At 31.8% G+C, this 25297-nt stretch overlaps 1 protein-coding gene across 1 annotated transcript in view; it reads right to left on the bottom strand.

Moving 5' to 3' along the window:
- Nucleotides 1-25297, bottom strand: part of eIF4B (eukaryotic translation initiation factor 4B) — a 171524-nt gene that overhangs the window by 79173 nt on the left and 67054 nt on the right. Inside the window, exon 3 of the mRNA XM_065514971.1 lies at nt 12047-12104. Coding sequence (XP_065371043.1) covers nt 12047-12104 — 58 coding nt within the window. The remainder of the gene's footprint in view (nt 1-12046; nt 12105-25297) is intronic.

Genomic DNA, 25297 nt, shown 5'->3' with positions numbered 1-25297 from the left:
TAAATTTTGTAAATTAAAAACTACAATTATTTTACTAAAAATCGTATTAATGAAAAGTTGAATAAAACCATGTTTTGTTAAGAACTAAATTTTCTTTATACATTGCTATAAATTTGCATAAGCTTTCATAGCAAAATAAGCAATGAAAAGCCACTTAAAATAAAAATGTTGATGAATTTTGTTTTGTTTAGATATTCTTAACAAAAACAATACTTATATCTTACAAATATATCAAAAAATGCACGACATATTAAAGCGTAATCAATTTTCTTTGTAAACCCGTTAAAAAATTAAAATCAGATAAAAACTGAATGGTCGATAAGTTGACGAACATCACTTAAAACGGGTTTTTAGAATAACTTCTGAAATTGAGAGTGTTCTGAAATTTTCTGACACAATTTGCAATGTACATATAACCCACGTTTTGTCGTTTTCCAAGTTTTTTTCTCACTGTAGCACCGTGTAATACATTTGTTTACACAAAACCAAAATTAACATTTTCTCAGTAATTTTTGTAATGTCCAGTTTTTTTTGATTTGTCCAGCTTTTTAGACCCCAATGTCCAGCTTTTTGCAAATCTGAATCTGGCAACCCTATACGCATCACACAATATAAAAGCGACACGACGCACAGAGGGATGACTTCATACATCTTTTTTCCAAAAATTATAAGGAGTGGTCGTAGAGCGCTGAAATTTGCACCGAGAATTAGACCAAACTAAGAACTAAGAAAAAAATAAAATTTTATCAAAATCGCATACAATTTTTCCTATCCAAGTTTTTACTAGAAATTTGGTACATATGCAATCGAAATGCAATACATTTTTGTGCAAAAATTATAAGGAGTGGTCGTAGAGCATTGAAATTTGGCACTAAATTAAGAAAAAAATTAAATTTTATCAAAATCGCCCACGACCAACGCCCACTGTTCATACAATCCAAATTGATTTTTTCGCATAAAATTGTTTATATAGAAGCAAAACTCTAGAAATTTGTTACATCCATTTATTAAAACATGCCGAGTTTCAATATAATTGGTAAAGTCCACCTCTCACGAAACCCATACATAGATAAGAATTTGTTTGATATTTCGTTATATTTTTCAAATATGTTTATTTATTTATTTATTTATTTACACAGCTACAGTAAATATACATCAGCTGGGAAAATTGATATATATAGTACAATACTAACAATAATAATAATAATAATTTTAATAAATATAATGAGACTTATACTAATTGATATTAATAATGATAAGAATAATAATAATAATTAGTTACTAACATAGAATAATTGAAAATTCAAATCGTCGATTAAAGAGTAATAATATAACGACATAAAATAGATATACATATATAAAAATAAAATAATAAGGAAAGATGAAAGTATAAAAATACATATAAATTAGAAGAATTTATAGTATAGAAGATTAAAATAATAAAAATACACTTAAACTAAGAAAACAGCAAAATAATCATAAATTAAAAATTAGGTATCAGCAGGAATACAGGAACTAATTGACCGCAAAACGATCATAAATTAATAATTTGGTATCAGCAGGAATACAGGAACTAATTGACATAAATTAACAAATAGGCTTTTTATGAGATTAACTGGACCGACAGGAAACAGGTGATTGATAACATATGACATTAGCAGGAACGTAGTAATTATGGAAAAGTGTGACATCACAAGAAAACAGGAACAAAATAAATACAAAAATGGAATTCAGTTGTTAATAATGGACATCGACAGGAGCACAGGAACTTGTGGAATAAATTTGTTATTAATGGATATCAACGGTAACACAGGACCAAGGTCATCGGCAGGAACACAGGAATTTATGGAATACATTTGTAACTAATGAACATCGACAGGAACACAGGATTCAAGGTCATCGGCAGGAACACAGGAAATTATGGGATGTAGTAATTCATAAATAATAAATGACATCAGAGTTGGTAATAATGGAATTCGGCAGGAACACAGTAGTTAAAATTGATAATAGCAGGAATACAGGGTAAAACAGTAGAAAGTTGGCAACCCTCATAATTCGCGAAGCAAAATTTGTTTAATTTTATAAATAGGATCGGATAGTAAAAAATGTTTATAATGATCATTAAATTGTGAACATAGACAATAGAAAGGATTAAATTCTTCATAGTTATAACGGCAGAAATTTAATTTTATGGGAACATAATTTCTTGTAAAACGATTCGGAACATTAAAATTAATATCACGGAGTAAATTCATAGAGTCTATATCACCATTAATTAATTTAAACATAAAAGAAACTCCTAAAACTAGTCGTCTCTTTTGAAGAGTAGGGAGATTAATTAGTTGCAAGCGATGTTCATATGGTGGTAATGATTCAGTAGCACTCCAACCTAATCAACGAAGAGCAAATAAAAGAAATTGCATTTGAACGGATTCTATATTATCAATATAACAACCATAATTTGGTGACCATACAACAGATGCATATTCTAGAACTGGTCTAACCAGGCAAGTGAACAAATTTCTGGTTACATAAGGATCATTAAATTCCCTAGACCATCTTTTAATAAACCCTAAAAGCGATTTAGCTTTGTTAACACAAGAAGACACTTGTAGATTAAAGTTCAATTTTCGATCAAGTATGACACCCAGATCATTAAATGAGGAGACATTTTCCAACTGATGTGAACCTATGAAATAATTACAGCTAATATATGTTGTTCTATAGAAAGATAGTTTTTTACACTTCTTCAAATTGAGAGACATATTATTAGCATAACACCAACGAGAAAGTAAAACAATATCATCTTGTGATAAACCACAATCCTCTATTTTATTAAAAGACAAAAACAATTTCACATCATCAGCGTACATCAATATTTTCGAATTTTTTATAACAGAGGAAAGATCATTCAGATATAATACAAAGATAATATCACTGCACTATTAACCACTCTTCACAATATAGTGTCAATTAAATCACGAGAATAAAACAATTTTATGTATAAAATAATTAAATTTAAGAAGTCGTAAGAGAACAAGCAAAAAATTTTAATTTACACTTGAGGGTTGCCAGGTTGTATATATCACAATGTTAAAGGTAAATATAGAGTAAGTTCGGGTAATGTGGTATAGGCGGGTAATGTGGTATAGCTACTTTTCTCTAAAACTGAGAGCAAAGGAGTAGCGGTTCCCAGCTTAAGAGTTTTATGATCTCAGAAAATTAACATTGGGTGAGTGTACTTCATTTTTGCAGGTCATGGAAATAGTCAGTTGTAAAAAATCAGCATTATCTTGTGGTAGGCTTTTTTGTGATCTGTTAAAAATATTTTTTTTTTTTCTAAAATCACGTGTTTTAAACTTCATTAATTTAATTTTAAAGTCAAATGGGAATATTTTGCTATTGAAGAACAGATGTAACAATATAGCATATTTGGTGTATATGTTTAATTTTATAATAATTTCAATAAACCACGTGGTAGCTAATGTGGTATAGCTAAAGAATTTCAAGCAAATAATATGCCAAAGAAATGTGAAGTATGAAAATGGTCAGCGGAAGATTTGAAGAACGCTATCTGAGCTATTAGAAATAACAAATGGACATTTTTTCGCATCTGTCATTCAATGTCTCCTACGAAGCGAAGAATGTATTGAGGAGCTTCTGGTAAGCTTGGTCAGCCGCCAACTTTAATCGCAACCATGGAAGATGATTTAAATAAAACGCAACTCATTTACAAATTAAAATACTATTCATCGGTTATGTGGTTTAACATACAATATTAACAGAACATGGTATACCACATTACCCGCCAATTTTTTCAATGGCTTGTTTATGGGCTTTTTCTCTTTTTCCCAAATTTCTCTAAAACTTGAACTTAAAATACTTTTTTACTTTCATGGATGTAAACCTAACACTTGTAGTAAAACACCAGCTGAGAACTGTTCCAATTGAATTAAGATTTTAAAAACCCGAACTTACTCTAAGTCAATTTTTGCTTAACACCATGGATTGCATGGATTTTACTTCAATTTTTTAAAAATAAAATAAAATTTTTCTTAAAACATTTCATCTTTAAACATTTCTCTACAAAACTGCATCATTTGATATTTGAAATTGAGTGTTTGAAAAATTGACTTTTTGACATTACACAGCGCATTACACAGCGCGACGTCAACGAGAGCTCAGCGCTGAAAGTTATAGAGAATGTGCTACAGCATAATTCGCACACAACATTGGCAACTGACAATTTTATTGTGCAGTGTGAAAAAATGTATTTATTTTGCTACGTTTGCGATCATCAAATCAGAAAAAAAAGTTCTACAAGATTTCAAAAGGAAAATAATCTTTTAACTAGTGAATTCAATAGAGCATAAGTTGTTTTTCGATGAAGTAGACTAGACCGGTGAAAATTACACACCTAATACAGTGTGTCACCAATGTTATAACAATATACAATAATCAATCTGGATGTTCTGGTGGTTCTGCAAGAAATTGAGCTACTTCAACAGGATGAGTCCATAAATACAGTGGACTGAGTGAAGTAGCGTTGGATGAACAGTTTAATATGTGGAGGGTGTCATGAGGACCCTCATCACATGCTGGGCATAAGTTAAGGACGGCACGGTCTATGCGGAACCAAAAGGCATTAAGCCTGTTGCTCCATCCTGATCTAAGTTGTGCCAGAACGACTCTTGTTCCACGCGGCAGAATCTGCTCGGTGTCTGCTATCGGTGGTGGGCGACCTCCAAGTACGACATTCATACGGTATCCTGCTACCGCGGAATTGATGGCGTCTCTGTGAATGTCGTTCAAAGCTGTCATATACGAGCGGCGATCAAATGGATCCTGCACATACCTCTGTATGTTCTCCTCGTATTTCCGAAGGTCCTGTCTGACATGCCTCGGGGGAGATTCCAACTGTGTGATGTTGAAGTTTGGATGACTCCTCCGATGACATCCCAGAAGGAACTGTTGCGTCAACATGACGTTGTGTTCCTTGACCGGTAGAACCTTGGTTTCCTCGTGAAGGTGGTGTTCGGAGGTTATTTGAAGGCAGCCTGTGACGGTCCTTATTCGAAGTTTTTTCTTGTGGTTAATACGAAGTCATCCGAAGGCAGGCAATTTAGCTCAATAAAAAAATCATGTTAGCGAGCGCGATCGCGAGAATTTTAAAGTTTTATATCTGGAGCCAGTTATCACTCACGTTCAGATCTGTAGATTTTATATTGTCTCATTTAAAATATTGTGTTGTATAAATTTCAAAGCAGTGCATTTAAACTTTGCAAGTCTTTTAGTTGCAGGAGTTGAGAAAGACCTCTATTATTCAACCTCCCATTACTAGTTAATATAATGATATCATCTTAAAACAATATGGTAGTTTTTTTTTATCAATAACATGCATAAATTTAGTGTGTCTCACTGATGTAGTTCTATAGATATAGGAGAATTAATAATTCATTTGTATGGGGGGAACCCGATTCCACCCTCGTATACCCTTCCGATTTTGGCGGAACGTGTAGTTTGTTTTTAGAGTTACTCGCAGCAAATTTATTGTGCATAACTATTGTAGTTCTATAGAGATAGCACAGTTAATAATTATTTTATATGGTGGGTAATTTACTTCCCCCTCCTATATCCCTAAAATTTTGTTACAATATGCGGATTGGTCTAAGGGCTACCCACGTAAAATTTTGCGAGCGTCTCTATTATTGTTGTTGAGATATTAATAAATCCGTAAAAAAGGGGCATTTGACCCCACTGTGCGACGTTTTGTTCACCGCATTGTACTATTTACACTATGTTAATGTTTTCTTTTCTGTCTTCATTTAACAGGCGTGCTTAATGGCCCTCACATTAGAAAGCTATTAAAGAGCAACTATGATTCATCGCTCGATGAAAATCATTCAATGGAATGGAGTGTTCATCACACTGTGATTGAAATTGGACGTGTTTTATTTTTACTCCGAGTTATTTCGTTATTTTAATGATTCTTTCGGAAAATAAATATAAATTACACCTGTTTATTAATTACACGAAAGTACGCTTTAATTTTAATATTATTAAATAAAAAAATCAAAACAAGAACTAAAAGAAAAAATAAAGGAAAATTCTTTATTTTTTTAACTTTGTTTGTGCATTAACTATTAAATAAATATCAAGAGTGTTAACTAAAATATTTACAACTACTCTTTAATGAGTCTCTTTAACGAAGACAGTGAGCGAAGGTTAAGTGTAAACGGCAGAAATGCATGCGTTACAGTTAATGCAGATGAAAAAAATATAAACAAAACAAACAGAAGAATAGATGACAGCTTGTTTTTAACCGCCAAGCCTGTTAACCGTATTCGTTTTTGTTCCCCCGCATTGTCAACAACTAATGATTGTCAAACGAAAGAAAATTCAATAGATACAAGAAAATACAAATATTTTATTTGTGCCTGAAAGTATGCTGGCTATATCAGCTTCAGAAACGAAATCCACCACACCAACTACAAATAAAATTAACCCATTAAGCGGCGCTATACCCAAGATTAGTCAACCATTAAATAAAGATAATCAGCCCAATTATGAATAAAAATTCCCCGGGAGATTTCTCCCTTTTCTCATTTTTCCTATTCAAATTCAATGGGAAAAAACTCCCGGGGAACAAATTCCCGCGGAATTTTTTATTCATAATTGGGCTGAATAAATCCCAAATACAGGTTGGAATGGATCGGTATGTTACAGTATTAAAAACGGGCACGAAGTCCCAAGTCTTCGAAAGCGGCACCCTTGGCTAAATTATATAAGGATAGTGAACCTGCTAGACTAAACAATGAAAATCGTTTTTCTATTCTGGAATGTGAAACAGATGAACCAGTAAATAAAATTAACTTTGCAAAAATACCCACTATTTACTTGAGAGAAAATAATTCAAATTCACTGGTACAGAGCCTGATCTCATTAATAGGAGAGAACTCTTTTTACGTTATCCCAATCAAGAAAGGCACGATTCATGAAACTAAAATACAGGTCAATAGTGAAAACGATTGTAGAAAGTTGTAACAGATTTTGAAACTCGAAAGAAAAGTTTTTACACTTATCAGCTGAAAGGAAGCAAGGGTCTACAATAGAGCGTCTCAGTTTTTACACATTTTTTGAAATTCATCGGTTTTCTGAATCTACTTTAAAAACCAAGAATTTTGGTGTATAACACTTAAATATGGATGAACGGGAAGTGGTCCCTCAAATCGTTTTTTTAGCCAAAATGCATTTTTTTCAAAAAATTAAAAAATCTTGCTTTAGTAATTTGCTTCTAATGCCCGTAACTTCAACAAATATATATCTACGGTGTAAAATACCCAGTAGATAAATTTACCTAAAAGTTAACTTGGTATTAATTTCAAATCAATGGCCCATAATCATAGTCAAAAATAAAGTACATTTTAAGAGAATTAAATTCGACTTTACTTAAGAGTGGACTTTAGGTCTATCATAGACAAGTTAAAGTATACATCTGACGCTGATGTCGACTCTAAATATAAAACTAGCTAAATTTGTTTTTAACTCGTTTAACAACAGCATCAGCTGTTATTCGCCGAGTAAAAAAGTTCGTCACAAAGTAAAAAATGTTTAAGTTACAAGATATTGGTAGAGATTTTGCAATTATTGAACAGTTATCAATAAAATTAGTACCAAAATATCGTAATTATGATATTAATTTTATCTTTTCCATTTTTCCACAACAAACAACTTTCTTTCTTTAGATGTCCCGGTTAGTTTTATTGTTTAGGTTTTTTTGATTTTTTTTTAATTTTGTATGTCAGCTGTTCAGCGTTGCCACTTGTCTGTTTTTTGTTGTATATTGTATGAAAACATTTTCTGCATTTGCGGTGGCACCCAGTTAAAGTCGGTTCAATTTAAAACATACTTTAATTTTGACTATGATTGGAAATTAATAAAAAGCTGGTTTTTAAAAAGAACCGACTTTAGTGTTTGACTATGATTATGGGCCAATATCTACGGGTAAAAATTACCAAATCTTTTTACTCCATAAGTAACTAGCACCGATAGATATCTATTTGTTGAAATTACGAGCATAACTCAAGCAATTCTTAACGGATTTGAACCAAATTACACACATTAGAAAGCTAATTAAATTCCTTAAATGTTTCTTAAAGCAACATTGCCATTTTGTTCGATGGTTTTTTATTCATAGCATTACAAATTTAGATTTTCAAATACGAAGTAATCATTTTTTTTAATTTTTGCTTACCTTTTCTTATATAAAAATTGAAAGCAAAATTTTTATATTCTGTAAATGCAGTATGGTAGGAAATTTCAAAATGAAGATTTTTATGTAAATAAAAGTAGCATTCTGTTAAGAAAAACTTCAGTATTAGTTAAAATGATAAAATTACTAAAGTTGTTTATTTGTAAATTTACACTAATTTCATAAATATATTAATTAAAGTAAGAAGAGATAGATGTTGGTTTTTTATTTTTTCAAATTTGTTAAAATTGTACTTTTGTTGCAGTTTGGATGCATTTTGGGAAAATGCTAAAAAGACTTGAATCAAATTATTTTGGTCACTGTTTTCCATCACTACACAGTGGGACAGAAACAACATTTTTTGGAAATAAATCCGGCATTTCTAAACGGCTGGTCAGATCGGGATAAAATTTGACATGAGGGTAGCCAAGGAGTATTCGAGTTTAATGTTTTACAATGCGCCCTACAAATGCTCCAGGGACGGCTCTATGGGGGCATAAAGTAGGGTATCATCGACATATAAAATTTTTAAACACGTTCCATTTCTTGTTTCCCATCTGATTTTTGGGGAGCGTTTGTCTAGATCTTGAAAAACGTGTGCTATTTATCTTTTATAATTTCCGAGTATAGGCATTTCAATATCAATTATGGATCGAAAAATAAACGATTTTCAATTTACAAATTCAAAAAGTAGATTTTTGCTTTTTTTGGGCGAATACTCTTTCTTTGTTAAAAAAAACTTTCTTTAAGAACATATAACAATTTTTTATTTTTCTGTAAAGTATGTTTAGGAGAACATTTTGATATAAAAAACATATCCTATTTTTGTTTATATTAAATTCCTACGCCCTTTACATATTTTTTATCAAAATTTCAAATTTGGACCACATGTTCTATATTCCCAAACCTGGGATCAGAACACGGAAAGCAGTCTTGGAAACCTCGATGTGTTCCCTATTTAACCATAAAGTATTTTCGCAGCCGCGATGGAAATGTGGGCCCTATCGGCAAAATTGTAAAAAATATTATTTTTGGGATTTTCGCTCCAATTTTTAGGAATTTTGGGATTCCCTTTAACCGTCCTTCAAAAATATTACACTTTTAAATCGGATGCTATTTCGTCCAACAAAAGTAAAACGTGAAAAAATAAAAAACCAACATCAATCTCTTCTTACTTTATATTAATGTATTTATGAAATTGAAGCAAATTTACAAATAAATTAAAAATTAAAAGTGAGACGGTCTAGTCTACAAATTGTAATAAAGGGTATTGACTGTAATATTGGACCACTCGAAATAAAGCAAAGCTTAGAAGATAAAGGTTTTAAGACAAACAAGTAAGAGTGCTATATTCTGCTGTGCCGAATCTTATATACCCTTCACCAAATTATACTTCAAAATTTTAAATATTTTTAGGTAAACAAAATTTAATTTTTTTCCAGTTGTTTTTTTAATTTTTTGGAAAAAATTTTTTTTCGATTGTTATTTTAAACTTTTTTAAATTTTAAAAAAATTTTTTTTGTTTTTTAAATTTTTTTTGTGAAAAAAAGTTCGGTTTTGACCCATTGTAGGTCCAACTTACTATGGTCTTATATACGTCGTTGCAAATGTCTTTGAAATATCTATCATTAGATATCCATATTGTCTATATGTATTAATGTCATAGTAATCCAGATATAGGTCAAAAATCAAGGTTGTCTTGGTTTTTTTCCTCATATCTCAGCCATTTGAGGACCGATTTTGGTGATTTTAAATAGCAAAATTTTCGAAAGCATGTCTGTTAGAATTATTGAAGATTTGGATCCCGAAGATATCTGGGGTCTTCAGAAAATTGATTTCAACAGACAGACAGACGGACATGGCTTAATCGACTCCGCTATCTATAAGGATCCAGAATATATATACTTTATAGGGTTGGAAATGAAAAATGTAGAAATTACAAACGGAATGACAAACTTATATATCACGAAGGTGAAGGGTATAAAAATGTGATAAATATTAGAAATCGCGAAAACAAAAATCCCCAACCACTCTTCCGTGTTGAACTTGAACCCGGTGTCATAAAACTGAAAAAATTAAACACATCCCATATATAACCTGAAGTATTTATTGAATCGTAAAATTACAGTAGAAGAACCACATAAACGATTTGGCCCCGTCCAATGTATTGTTACGAAATTGTACTTGAATTCAAATAAAACGATTTTAAGGGCTGATTTAAAAGTAGCATAATGCTACTTTTAAATAACAGTGCAAACTGTAGCAAACTGTAACATATCTGTGGGTATTATTAAATAAAAGCTTTCAGTTGACCATTGATCGTAAGTTGGCAACGCTGTTTGAATTCGAATATTCAGTTAAAGAACATTGTAGAAAGTACACCACAGATGGCGTATGATCTAGAATATTCGAACTTTGACAGTTAAAGAGCAATCTAGAGTGCAGATGGCAGTGTTATAAATAGTAGCAGAGGTTGCAGTCGTTAGTGAGTTTATCAGAGACGCTTTTCGAATAAACATCAACTAAGTGCCTTAAAGTGTGTTATGTTTTTCAAGTATATTCGTGTACATTATAAATTGTGTCTGTATTTCTGAGAATTTATAAACGTGTATAAAAAACATTGAGTGGCTATTTAATTCTGTTGTTGTTGTACATTTTAAAGAAATAAAGAGTTGTTACAATTTTCAAACTACTAAACGGCTTTTATTTGCAATCAAAAGTATACGGTTTATTTAAAGCAAATAAACCAGCGTTTTGAAAAGGTCAAAACGTAACAGTATGAATTGCCAAGAATATGGACTTGGTATATTGCAAATTGCCACCCGTATGTGTTATTTGCGGGGAGTTGCATAACACATCCCAATGTAACAAATCCAAAGAGGATCCTAAAATTAAAAAATGCAGCAATTGCGGAGGTAACCACACAGCAATTCAAAATTCTACTCAATTGTTAAAAAATCACATAGCCAGAAACCGAAGATTTCCCCCGCTCAGCCATTAAATAACATCAATTTGAACTACCCCCGTTGCAACAGACATATGACAACATATGCAAATGTACTTAGAAACAACCAAACTCAGACGTCCGTCAACCCCAAAACGAAAATATGAACCCAGAGGTAAGAGATCAAACGCCAATCTTCAATTTTTGGTTATTGCAGACTGTGCTTAACAGACCATGAACTGCCTAAGAATATGTTTTTGGAACGCTAACGGCATTCGCCGTTAATTAAAATGCGTATCAAACACCATTCAATGTGTGATATTTGTGTAGATTATCTTCAAGCTACGACAATCTGTATGGATGATAGCTACAGAAACCTATTAATTTCGTCGATATATTACCTCCAAGGTTTTCGATTACTGAAAACAAATATGAACATTTTTACGAATCACTAGGACCCCGATTCTCACTCACTGGGGATCAAGACTTGTAACCCCGAAAGGTCGCGCTTTGTTTAATACAATTTCTAAATTGAATTTGAATGTGCTGTCGAGCGGAGAACCAACATGCTGGCCTACTGACCCAAGCAAAATACCCGATGTCATTGATTTGAAAAATGAAATGAAAATGAAAATTTGTTAAGCAAAAATTGTTAGACCATTATTTAAATGAAAAGGTAAACAAATATATTGTTAATGAAAAAAATAATAATACAAATATGTATATTTAAACTGAGAGTTTTTAAGGATATATTGTTATCAATTGTTTAATTATTATCAATTAAGAAGAAACCCTTTTCGAGCATCGCTTTTTTATGTATTTATGCTAAAAGTCAATTTAATTTCACTTACCCTTCACTCTTATCTTGATATTTTTTCCGATTATCTTTAACGTTATCGCGGCGTATATCTGAAAAATAAATGTTAAAAATTACTTTTAAGCAATTAGGATGTTGACAAATTATTAGGAAGAAATACAATTTTATAATATAAACTTTATATCAATGTGTACATATGTATATTAGGACTATAAATTTTTCACTTTGCAAGTATAAAACTGGCCCTAGTATATTCGAATAGGATACTGAAAACTATAAAGTAACATGGTTGTTAAAAAAAAGTTCAAGCACCATTCGAGTCGAAGTTTGTAATACACAAGTTTTTATAATACAAAAGTTTTTTAATATTATTAATAAAAATCCAAAAACCCAGTGCTTTCGCGATAATATGAACTAATTAAAACTAGGCCAGTTCACTTTTGCAAGATTGTTCATATTTGAGAATGGAATTTAATTCACATCTACAAACATTTTTCTCATAAAAAACAATTAAGAAAGTATGGTCGGACAAGCCCAACCTATAATACCCTACACTAAGTAAATGAGCAAAATAATTTATCTTTTAAAATTTCAATAATTTATATTCGTGAGTGATTTTCGGAAGCTTATTGTCAAAATAAAAAGGAAATTTATTACATTGTTAATTAATTATATCATTGTGCATTGATTTTATTAAAAATTGTATTCATTTATACAGTACTTTTTGACATTTTGCGATCGGTACCATTTTAATTAAGGCTGAGTTTGTTTACTTGGACGGACAGCCATAATTAATAATTAAATTTTTAGTGCTTTTACAAAGTAAATTAAATAAACAAAATAATAAAACTTCCCGCAGTTTAAATAAAAAAAATATATAGAAAAAAAGTAATTAATTTGAAGTGGATAAATATATTGTGCATATTTTGTTTTGTGTGCTATTACGGCAAGTGGTTATATGCACATAATTTCAATTATTTTGATATTATTTATTGCAAAATACATATCTATCTTTATTTCATTAATTTAAAATTTATTATTCCTTTTGAGCATATTAGTTTTTTGCACTTTGCGGTGATATTGTTGAATTTTATTAATATTATTTTGTGTGTCGGTAATTGTTTTGTGAGATTCATATCTTATTCTTCCTTCTTTGCTAATACATCAATAGTCACTCTACGGTCGGTCGATTTGACTATTACGATTTTTTTATTATGCATTTTTTTTAAATTTTATGCATTAAACATTCAAAACAGCAGGCTACCAACTTCAATCTGTCAAAAATAAAATGCACACGTTTATATGGAGAAGATTATTTTAACGACAGCACAGCTACACGGCCACACGACTACTCATGCCGATGTAGCCGAATTAGGCTAATTTCTATTTTTGTCAACTACAAAACAGAAATAGTGTTGCTAATATAATAAACAAATGTAAATCAAATTAGTGCTTAAAAAAAAATATTTTTTTACTTAATTAAGAGAAGTTTCTGATAACCATATTGAAATAAATTAATAACAGGTACATAATTATTTATAACCATATATATATTTTTACTCAAAATAATTGTTTCAATCTTAATTACTTTGGAATTTTGTACGGTTATTTTTTATTAAAGTGGCACCACTGAATTATAAATCAGCTGTTTTATTTGTAGCTGTCGTCTTTAAAATAATTCAGTAGCTGCCACACGACTACAACTGTAACCAGCAGAATTTGTGTTCGTGTAGTTGTTGTTGTAGCAGCATGAACAATTTACAATAATCAATCTGGATGTTCTGGTGGTTCTGCATGTTGTTCAAGTCCAAGAAATTGAGCTACTTCAACAGGATGAGTCCATAAATCCATTGGACTGAGTGAAGTAGGGTTGGCTGAACAGTTAAATATGTGGAGGGTGTCATGAGGACCCTGACCACATGCTGGGCATAAGTTAAGGACGGCACGGTCTATGCGAGACCAAAAGGCATTAAGCCTGTTGCTCCATCCTGATCTAAGTTGTGCCAGAACGACTCTTGTTCCACGCGGCAAAACCTTCTCGGCGTCTGCTATCGGTGGTGGGCGACCTCCAAGTACGACATTCATACGGTATCCTGCTACCGCGGAATTGATGGCGTCTATGTGAATGTCGTTCAAAGCTGTCATATACGAGCGGCGATCAAATGGATCCTGCACATACCTCTGTATGTTCTCCTCGTATTTCCGAAGGTCCTGTCTGACATGCCTCGGGGGAGATTCCAACTGTGTGATGTTGAAGTTTGGATGACTCCTCCGATGACATCCCAGAAGGAACTGTTGCGTCAACATGACGTTGTGTTCCTTGACCGGTAGAACCTTGGTTTCCTCGTGAAGGTGGTGTTCGGAGGTTATTTGAAGGCAGCCTGTGACGGTCCTTAAGGCTGCGTTTTGACAGCTTTGAATATTTCTCCACTGGGTATCACTCAACGAAGGCGATCACACTGGAGCAGCATAGTTGACCACTGACCGGCCAATCGTTTTGTAGGTAGCAAGCAAGGTTTCTTTGTCCATACCCCAAGTACTGCCGGCTAGTGCTTTGAGGACCTTGTTCCTATTTCGCAGTTTATGCGTGATTGCAGTGGCGTGTGCTGAGGAGGTAAAAAGGCTATCAAAAGTGACACCCAAGATTTTCGGGTGGTTCACTGTCGGAATTTGTACGCCGTCGACCATGATGCCTAAATTCAGTTTTACCTCCTTCGTCCAGGTGGTGAAGAGTGTTGCTGATGACTTCGTTGGTGATAACTGCAGGTTACGTGCAGTGAAGAAATTGTGGATTTCATTGAGATAACCATTTACCATACCGCAAAGCTCATCAACGTTGTGACCTGTTGCCAATATAGTACAGTCGTCCGCATACGAGATTATCTTTACGCCCTGTGGGGGCACTGGGAGTTTCGAGAGGTAGAAGTTAAACAGGAGCGGCGACAGGACCCCGCCCTGAGGGACTCCTTGTTTAACTCTACGGGGTTTTGAGCATTTGTCTCTAAACTCCACGAACGACTGCCTGCCACTCAGATAGTTCACTATCCATCTCTTCGTGTTGTTGGGCATTGTGGACTGCAGGATGTCCTGGAAGAGTGTGGCGTGACTGACAGTGTCGAAGGCTTTCGACAGGTCAAGTGCCACTAGGATAGTTCGTTCACAAGGTCTCTGCTGGTTTAAGCCCTGTGAGATCTGAGTGACTATGGCGGATAATGCTGTGGTGGTACTGTGCATTTTACGGAATCCATGCTGGTGACGAGCAGCTGGTAGTTGACGGGTCAGCTGGGGGAGGAGAAGAGCTTCGAGTGTCTTCGCTACAGGTGACAGGAGGGAAATCGGCCTGTACGATTGTCCCTCACTCGCGATTTTCCCAGGTTTTAGCAATGGGATCACTCGACCCATTTTCCAGACATCGGGTATTGTTAAGCTCCTCACTGACAGATTAAAAACCATTGTCAGGTACTCGACTCCCCGCTCGCCTAGGTGTTTTAGCATCAGCATGGATATCCCATCAGGTCCTATTGCCTTTGAAGGCTTAGCTGTGTTGATGGCTTCTGCAACTTCAGTTGGCGTGTAAAGTTGTGGTGTGTCCGAGACTGGAAGATCGTGTAGTTTGCGGACAATACTTCTTTTCGCCTTGTCTCTCTCGGGGTGCTCAATGAATTGTCGGCAAAAAGCTCGCGCGCACCGTTTAGGGTCGGATATGGTGGTATCTGCAAACTTAATAGCGACCCTATCATCCTTCTTAGTCGGATTGGAGAGAGACCGAACTGTGGACCACAACTTGCCAACTCCAGAACTTAAGTTGCAGTTCTTCAAATGATCCAACCATTTGTTTCGCTTGTCCTCATTTACCAACCTGCTGATATCGCGGTTCAGCTGGGCGATCCTAGGGTCGTCAGGGTTGGTACTTCGGATGTCATCACGCTCATCTGCGAGTCCCGCTGCTTCTGCTGGGAAGTGCGGTCGCACTACGGATATTCTACCAGCGGGAATGAAGCGAGCGGCTGCTGCTGTGATGGTTTCGCGAAACTTCCTCTCTGCTTTGTGTACGTTGGAGGGAATCGGTAGACCATTGAAGATGCGGTCGGTAAATTCTCTGAAGCCGTGCCAGTCTGCTTTCTTTTGGTTGATGTAAGTTCGGCATTCAGAGACGATGAAATCGTTGGGTCTATCCAGACAAACGATTATGGGTAAATGGTCTGATCCTAGAGAAATAACTGCACGCCAGGTTGTGCAGTTAATCAGACCAGGACTCGCTATGGTGATGTTTGGCGAACTTGCGCAATTACCCATAATCCGTGTGGGGGCATCATCATTTAGTGTGCAGAAGGTGTTCGTGTAGTCGTGTAGCCTGCTGTCTTGAATGTGTTTAATGCATTAAACTTCGCTTTATCGTTTTTGGGTTTATTCACTCTTTTACTGATATTCTATTTTGCGAATTTGAAAATGCCATTGACACCTCTTGAACATTCGCGCATCACACGCTGTTATTAAATTTGAAGCAAATTTTAGTACAATTCGCAAGGAGGAACATCACGTCTACTATATAGAAGTTTTGTATAGTGAATTGAAATTATTATGGGAAAGAGTGAAGATTACTTTCGAAAAGTGTTTGGATGATCTTGAATCATCTGATGCCGCAGAGCAGAGGATATTCAAGCGGCTGAAAGTAGATATCAGAGCACCCTTAATATTTTTTGGCGGTGTTCGAAGACAATGAAGATCAAGATTGATAAGTTAGAGGCTAAGTCGAAACCCAAAGAATCCTCTGCCGAAAATAGTGAATTAAAATTCGATAACGTCTGTCATAATTTACCGATTCCGCCGTGTGATAATCTGGGTTTAGATTTATTCGGTTAATTTAAAATTATTCGATTAACCGAATAATATCTATTTTAATTTTAAATTGAAAATACAACCTCGAATTTTGTGTACAAAAACATAAAAAACAAACAAAACATAACATAACAATTCAACCAAAAAATAATAGCAAATATGGTATTTGAGATCCTTTTTGTATACACATTTGAGTTTTTTTACGATTTTAGTGAGATCTTCTGAAATAATCTTTTATAAAAAGAATATAATTTAATTTTTTCCTTTTAAACGATTTTTTCATTAGATTTAATAAAACTTGACTTGGAAAAAACTCTCTCGCTGATTGTAGATGTTGGAGAAATCGAAAGCAATATGAAGAATATTCAATATCTCAGTTCCTTTTTGGATTGTTTTAGATATTGAATACTTTTGATAGTTTAGTCGTTTAGTTTTGTTAAGTTCTGTACATGTAAATGCAAACAAAGTTTTAAATACATGTAAATTAAATATGTCAGTTGTTATTCTCACTAAACATTTTCTTTGGATGTTCGAAAAAATATCTAATTTTAATTTGAAATTTGTAATTGAATTGAATTGGAAAAATAAATACAAAAAATATGTTAAAGTGCATAAATAAACGGAATTTCGGTTAATCGGTTAATCAAAACAAATTAATCGGTTTATTTGTTATTTGAAAATCAGCAATTTTAAATTATTCGAACAGTTAACCGTCCAAAATTAATCGGTTAACCGATTAACGGTTAATCGATTGAATACCCTAGTACTGATGGTCACGTTCGCGTCGCAGATTTTCTCACATCAAATGGTGTCGTTAATCGACCAATAACCAAACTTGATGTTTTGTATACTTAATTCACTTATCACGTTTATATCAATTTCCTTTTACTAACTGTTTAAGTACAAAGCTATTATTTTCGGTATTTTTTTTCTAAGTGGTTTACTAATTTACTAATTTCCTAGTGGTTTACTAATTTAGTTTACATCATTGTTGGAAAACTATTTTCAACGAGTAAACCGTTAACGGTATTTAAACTTTGTCACCAACTACTTAGAAATAAGTTTATGTTTCAATCGTCTTTTGGAAGCCTTTTATTGCACTTCGTGCTTTATATTCGTGCTCTATTATTTTCAATTTAACAATTTAATAATTCTTGTGTTTTTATTTTTATTGATTTGGAACGTATATACGCCGAATCAATATGAAAAAAAAATCATACTATTTAAGAAATTATTTATAAATGTTATGAATTGATATCAATGAAATCAAATCATAATATTGTTGAAAGTATTACACGATGGCAACCCAAATTATGATTTTCTCTTTTACTATATTTTGTATAAACAAACCGTTATAATTGTTTTCGTGTTTCCACTGAATTTATCATTCCTTTTTTAGTTTTATAGTTAAGTTCTTAATAAACCACTGTATGAGAAAGACGTTTTGGTATCCGTATTATTAAGGTAGGGTCAGACTATGCAAATTATTTGACACAATATGTTTCATGTGTTTGATCAAAACTATATCAAATAATTCATGGGTTGATTTTGTGGTCACACTGTACATATTTATTTGCCATATTTGTTTAATCAAACTACACCGAAATACTATCAAATACACGAAGGGGAAAATATATTTGTCTTGTGGTCACATTTAAAGTAATATTTTTTCTAAATAATTATTAAATAAAGCGGCAAAAATAAAGAAAACATATCTAGAAATTAAAATATTACTAGATTTTGCTTTACAATTAAGAGAATTGTGAAATTTCAGCACGTTTATTTAAACGTCAAATATTTTATGTTTCTAGTTTGAACAGAAAATATTTTTCACGGCAAACAAGAGCTGAATTTGGTCAAACAAATTTATTTGCCGATAAGAAAACTTTCATGTAAAATGAACAATGTGTGACCACTAAACAGCAAATATTTCCCTACATTTTGGGTAATTTTTTATTTGATCTTGCAATTCATTTGCAATACCAAATAACAGCTGTTGCATCATGTGTAATCGTAAAAGTAGTGTTGCAAATATCTTAAATTAAAAATCGCTACATAATGAAAGTAAATCATGAAAAGAACTCAAGCTTGAACAATTTAATAATATAATTATTAATTGTTTATTTATTAAATTATATTACTGTCAACGTATGTATTAAAATTTGTACATAGGTATAATTGTACTTAAAGTCTGCAAAATATCCCTAATATAATAAACAATTTTGGAATTTTATTGTATTTGTTTTGGCTTAAAAATTGGACGTGTTTCAGAAATGAAAGAAGTGTAAAACAAAATTATAAAATTCTGAATGTGAATTGAACTATATTTAATCTACAATTTTTGCTTAAAATTTAGAGACATTTGATGTGTTTACATTTCTCACAAGGGTGTTGAATTCACACGGTACCCATATATGTAGAGAGTAATATTGAAAAATAGAGAAGTCAGACTATTTGTTATAATTTGGTTGAAAAAAAAAATTCATAATTTAAATGATTTTTTTATTAAATATTATTATTTTACGGAAATAAATTATAAATTTTTAATTAATATCAATTCAATTGTATTATCTAAAGATTTAGAATAAAAAAATGTTTATGATAACAAAATCAGAAAAGTAAAAATACTATTAGGCATATTTCTTCTGAAGTAAAAAAAATTAAACAGATCACTGTTTAAGAATTAATTTTTAATTGAAATCAAATCATACTATTTATGTATGTCTAAACTATTTTCTTTAATATTAAATTCAATCTGTACAAATACATTAAATATTCAATGCATTTGAGTAATTTTTAATTTTGAGAATAGACAAACTCCATGTATACAAAATAATCAAACATCAGACTATGTGAAACGTATAAAAATATAAATCGCATAAAAATGCAAAAATCGCAACATAGACTTCATGTCTTCAATTAGTTTTTCTCCCAGTATGTCATTCTAGGCTGGATGACTTTTATGTGAAGAAGAACACTTAATTTATTGATGCAATTTTTTTAATGAAAATGATTTAAATAACAAATGTTCAAGAAATATTGAATATGTATTTATGTTAAAAAAAAAAACAAGTAAGAGTGCTATATTCGGCTATGCCGAATCTTATATACCCTTCACCTTTGTTGTGGATGCATTATTATTTTTTATAATTAGTATATATGTATGTACTTTCAGCGTACAGCATCCTAAATTTATCAAGAACACAAAAAACAACAACAACGCCAAACGAAACAAAACACCAAAAGAAAAAACAAAAACAAAATACGCAAGCCAATGAAACCAACACACATCCAAACATACGTTTAATTGTATAAAAAACAACAACGCCAAAAGAAACAAAATACACAAAGCATGCACATCCAAACATACGATTTGTTGCTTTTTTGTCAAAAAAACCAACACACAACCAAACAAACGTTTAGTTGTATAAAAAACAACAACAACGCCAAAAGAAACAAAACACAAAAAAAAAAACAAAATACGCAAAGCATGCACATCCAAAAACATACGTTTTGTTGCTTTTTTGTCAAAGCATGCAATACATTGTGTTTTTTGATGAAATTTTCAGAGGTTGTCTCGGATTTTTGCTCATATCTCCGTTATTTATGGACGGATTTTGCTGATTTTAAATAGCAAAATTCTCGAAAGTATGACAGAATTGTTGAAGATTTGGATCCCGGAGATATCTGGGGCCTTCAGAAAATTGATTCAACAGACAGACGGACATGGCTTAATCTACTCCGCTATCTATAAGGATCCAGAATATATACTTTATAGGGTCGGAAATGAAAAATGTAGAAATTACAAACGGAATGACAAACTTATATATACCCTTCTCACGAAGGTGAAGGGTATAATAATGAAATTGTGTATATAATTTAGTGCCTAAAATATTTAAATAGTCTCCTTTTATTTTCCGCCATGCTGCGCAAATAATTTTTGTTTTTGCTCTATTTGATCAAACAATTATTTCATGAAAATATTTGATATAGTGTGACCACACGGCAAATATATTTAATGATTCTTTTTCGCAGCAGTTTGGTCAAACCAAATATGAAAAATTAAATTCAATATATGGTAACAAAATTCCACAAAACTTTATTTAAATAATTGCTGTACAATTCTAAATAAGTGCTTTAACCTTAAAAAGATTTGCAAGATCAAATTATATATTTTTAGGTATTTATATACATACCTAGTGGTCACACTATGTTCACATTAAGAAAATATTTTGTTTACCGAGAAATAATTTTATTTGACTAAAATCATCTGTTTTGTTGTTTGCTCTAAATTTTATTTGTGGTCAGATTCAAGCAATAAAATATTTGAATAAAAAAATATTAGCTGTGTCTGACCGTGCCTTTAGACTAAATTCTTTTTTATTAGAATTAAATTCTTTTTTAATAATACACAATTCTATACAAATTATTATTTTATATATTCAAATCAACGTACACATGTATGTATGCATGATCTTGTTTCTTGTTCAATTTTTTTCACATTTTTCTACTCGTATTTAACATTTCTCAACTTTGTCTGGTTTGGTATTTGACATTTATCATCTTAATGAACTAACAAGTATTTCAAATCTTATATCTAATAACACTGTCCAACAAATTGAGACTTTTTGAACAGAATAGCGACCCTATAATTCTGAAAGGGCATGTTGAGTAGATAATTTTTGTAGAATAAACTTATAGTCTACCTTGATTGTAAAATAACTCTGCACGTATTTAAATAAGATATGGTCCTATACAAACGAGGAGCTTGTTTTAGAATTTTTTACTCAAACGTAAAATTTATTTTTTAAATTGGCAATTAGGTTCTCTTTTTGGATCATATACAATTATATAGTCCGGAAGAAAATTTTTTTTACAAAAGAAAAAATATAGCGACTTTTTTGGGTAAAAACTTAAAAAATGCGGCCATTTTTACATGTTGCAACTTTTGATGCATGTAATTTTTTATAAGTACGATATAACTGTTATAAACTTGTCATCATTTTATTAAAATTTTTATAACAAAGCTAATTGATATTTTTAAAAAAAATTTTGACCCTCCGAAGGCTCGCCATAGCTAAAAAACCAAAAAAACATCGAGCATAATTAAAAATAATAATTAAATAAACCTAAATATCTCTTGAACTGAAAGAGATAACTTACATATGTGTGCATGTTTTTTGAAGATTTCTTTAAGGTCAATTTATATTTTAAGATTCAGCTCATTCGAATCATTCATGGATTTTTGACGATTTTTTTAAAAAGTGTGCCACCCGAAATGGCGTGTAATTTTGCTAATTAAGAGTAAAGCGCTATATTTACAACTCTGGTGACCCCCACTGAAATTTTCTCGAAAAAATTTTCGTAGAATATTTTAGTTCTTAAATGTCCTTTTTGAAAGGACTTTTTTTGATTTTCTCGAAAAAAAAAGGGTCAAATTAACCCCTAAGGAGAGGAGCTAGAGGGTTAAGAAATTCCACAAAAAAGATCCCCATAAAATTCCACAATATAACTCTGACAATTCTCATAGACATTAAAGGCCTGCACAAGACAACATTTTGTAGAAAAATGTCTTACTTCAAAATTTGATGCTTAGTTTTGTTGTGTCGACGCGCACATCATGTTGTTCAATGTCATCGCGCCGCGAAAACCGTGTTGTGCCATGTCTATAACTATTGATGATGCTGTTGTTATGTGTGGTAGCTTGAATTGATGTTAACAAGTGTCGCATTGTTAGGCAGAATATTTAGCATTATATATTTTTTTTTAAATATTTAGAACAAATAATATAAGGATTTTTAAAAATATAAATAATAAAGTGTAACACAGGAAAAAGAAATTCATAATTGGAATGAATTTTTTAATAAATATTATTAATCGAACATGATTTTTTTCCAAACTTTTTTCATTCAGAATAAGAACATGTTCATAAATATTATAAAATTGTACATGAAGGAAATTTTTGCTTTTTTTTACACAAATTTGTTGCTATTTTATAATAAATTGCATTATGTAGTTCAAATATTTTTGAATAATATCCCAATATTGGCCAATATTTCTAAATGTATCGAAAAGTCTGAAACGTAAATAATATAATTAAAATTGAAAAAATGCAGTAAATTTAGCCCATATTTTCTCATTGTATAGCTGAAAATCATAAAAAAATTAAATGTTTTCCAAGAAAAATTTCAAACATTTTTGAATAACATAAAAATATACTAGAAAATTTAAATAATTTTGTTCAAGCCTCCTAGATTTTATTTGAAAACAAAAAATAGGAACAAAAATTTCTGTGAAGTTACGCAATAAATGCCCTACACTTTTTCTTCAAATCGTTGGGCAGTTGCATTTGTTCCATTGGAACATTTTCGAAGATTTCTATTTTTGTAGCAATTATGCCGCGAAAGATTCAGAGACACTTCATTATTATAAAATTGTACAATGTCATCGCGCCGCGAAAACCGTGTTGTGCCATGTCATGTCTACAACTATTGATGATGCTGTTGTTATGTGTGGTAGCTTGAATTGAATTGATGTTAACAAGTGTCGCATTGTTAGGCAGAATAAAATTGCATAGCAGAATGAAATTGTACATAACTGCTGAACTGTGAAAATCTGAGAACTATTATTATTTAGCATTATATATTTTTTTTAAATATTTAGAACAAATAATATAAGGATTTTTAAAAATATAAATAATAAAGTGTAACACAGGAAAAAGAAATTCATAATTGGAATGAATTTTTTAATAAATATTATTAATCGAACATGATTTTTTTCCAAACTTTTTTCATTCAGAATAAGAACATGTTCATAAATAATATAAAATTGTACATGAAGGAAATTTTTGCTTTTTTTACACAAATTTGTTGCTATTTTATAATAAATTGCATTATGTAGTTCAAATATTTTTGAATAATATCCCAATATTGGCCAATATTTCTGAATGTATCGAAAAGTCTGAAACGTAAATAATATAATTAAAATTGAAAAAATGCAGTAAATTTAGCCCATATTTTCTCATTGTATAGCTGAAAATCATAAAAAAATTAAATGTTTTCCAAGAAAAATTTCAAACATTTTTGAATAACATAAAAATATACTAGAAAATTTAAATAATTTTGTTCAAGCCTCCTAGATTTTATTTGAAAACAAAAAATAGGAACAAAAATTTCTGTGAAGTTACGCAATAAATACCCTACACTTTTTCTTCAAATCGTTGGGAAGTTGCATTTGTTCCATGGGAACATTTTCGATGATTTATATTTTTGTAGCAATTATGCCGCGAAAGATTCAGAGACACTTCATTAAATTTAAACACGTTTTTACAACGAGTATAATAAACACGTTTGTCTTTAATATCATTAAATATATTATAAACTTCACCGTTAAGGATTTATACATTAGTTTAATTTTTTTTAATTAAACATGGATAGATATTGGCAATCTGGCAACGCTATGCCTGTGTAAACGAGTTTGTTAATCAGCTGTCATTTTTTTTTATTAAATTTACACTTAACTACTAATTAAAATTTCTTTTGTGGTGTTTTGATTTTTTAAACTAACTTGATCACCAAAACATTGGAGTATTCCTGATTTACCCTTCTGTTATTAAATTTTACACCATCTAAAAATTTATTGAACTGTTGCTGTTGTTGCTGTTGGTGCTCTTTGCTGTGTGGCTGAATAAAATTCTGCCATTTTATTATTTTTTGTTGGTTGCCTATTGATTAGTTGTTGCAGATATTAATTTAAGATGCCTGCCACTAAAAGTGTTAAGTGTGGAGTCTGCAATGCTGCTGTTGGTAAATCCAAAGGCAGTATTATGTGCAGCCAATGCAATCTGTGGCTTCATCTGACTTGTGCCAAGGTTTCTGAAAAACATCTTGTATTGTTTAGTGAGAAACCTGAATCGTTTTCATTTACTTGTGTTGCTTGCACTGATTCGCGTTGTTCGAATGATGGTGGCTCTATCAGAGAGGAAGTTCGTGCTTTGAGCAACAGTTTCAATGATTTTGTTAAGGCTAACCAGGAGGACCGGTTAGCAGATTTCAAGAATGAAGTATCGACTTGTGTCAAGGAAATTAAATCTGACATCATTGCATGTAGCAAACAGATAAACTCCATCGATTCTTCAACATCTACAAAAATTGCTGAGCTGGAAATGGAAAACGACATCCTACATCGCAGACTCAATCGTGGCGACATTGTTCTGAGTGGAATGCCGTCTGGCCTAGATGACCTTATGTCTAATGTTACATCGCTTTGCTCATTTTTTGGTGTCAATATCTCAATACAAGACGTCTACCAAGTTTGCTACATGAACAATCAAAAACTTATTTTGGTGAAATTCAATAATGTTTCAATGCGGGACCGAATCATGAAGGAGTATTTTAAGACAAGATCGCTGAAACTTTCTGATGTTATGGGCGGAGATATTAACAGT

This window comes from Calliphora vicina, chromosome 1 (genome assembly GCF_958450345.1).
Source record: "Calliphora vicina chromosome 1, idCalVici1.1, whole genome shotgun sequence".
Classification (NCBI taxonomy): domain Eukaryota; kingdom Metazoa; phylum Arthropoda; class Insecta; order Diptera; family Calliphoridae; genus Calliphora; species Calliphora vicina.
This window is presented reverse-complemented; position numbering and strand designations above follow the sequence as displayed.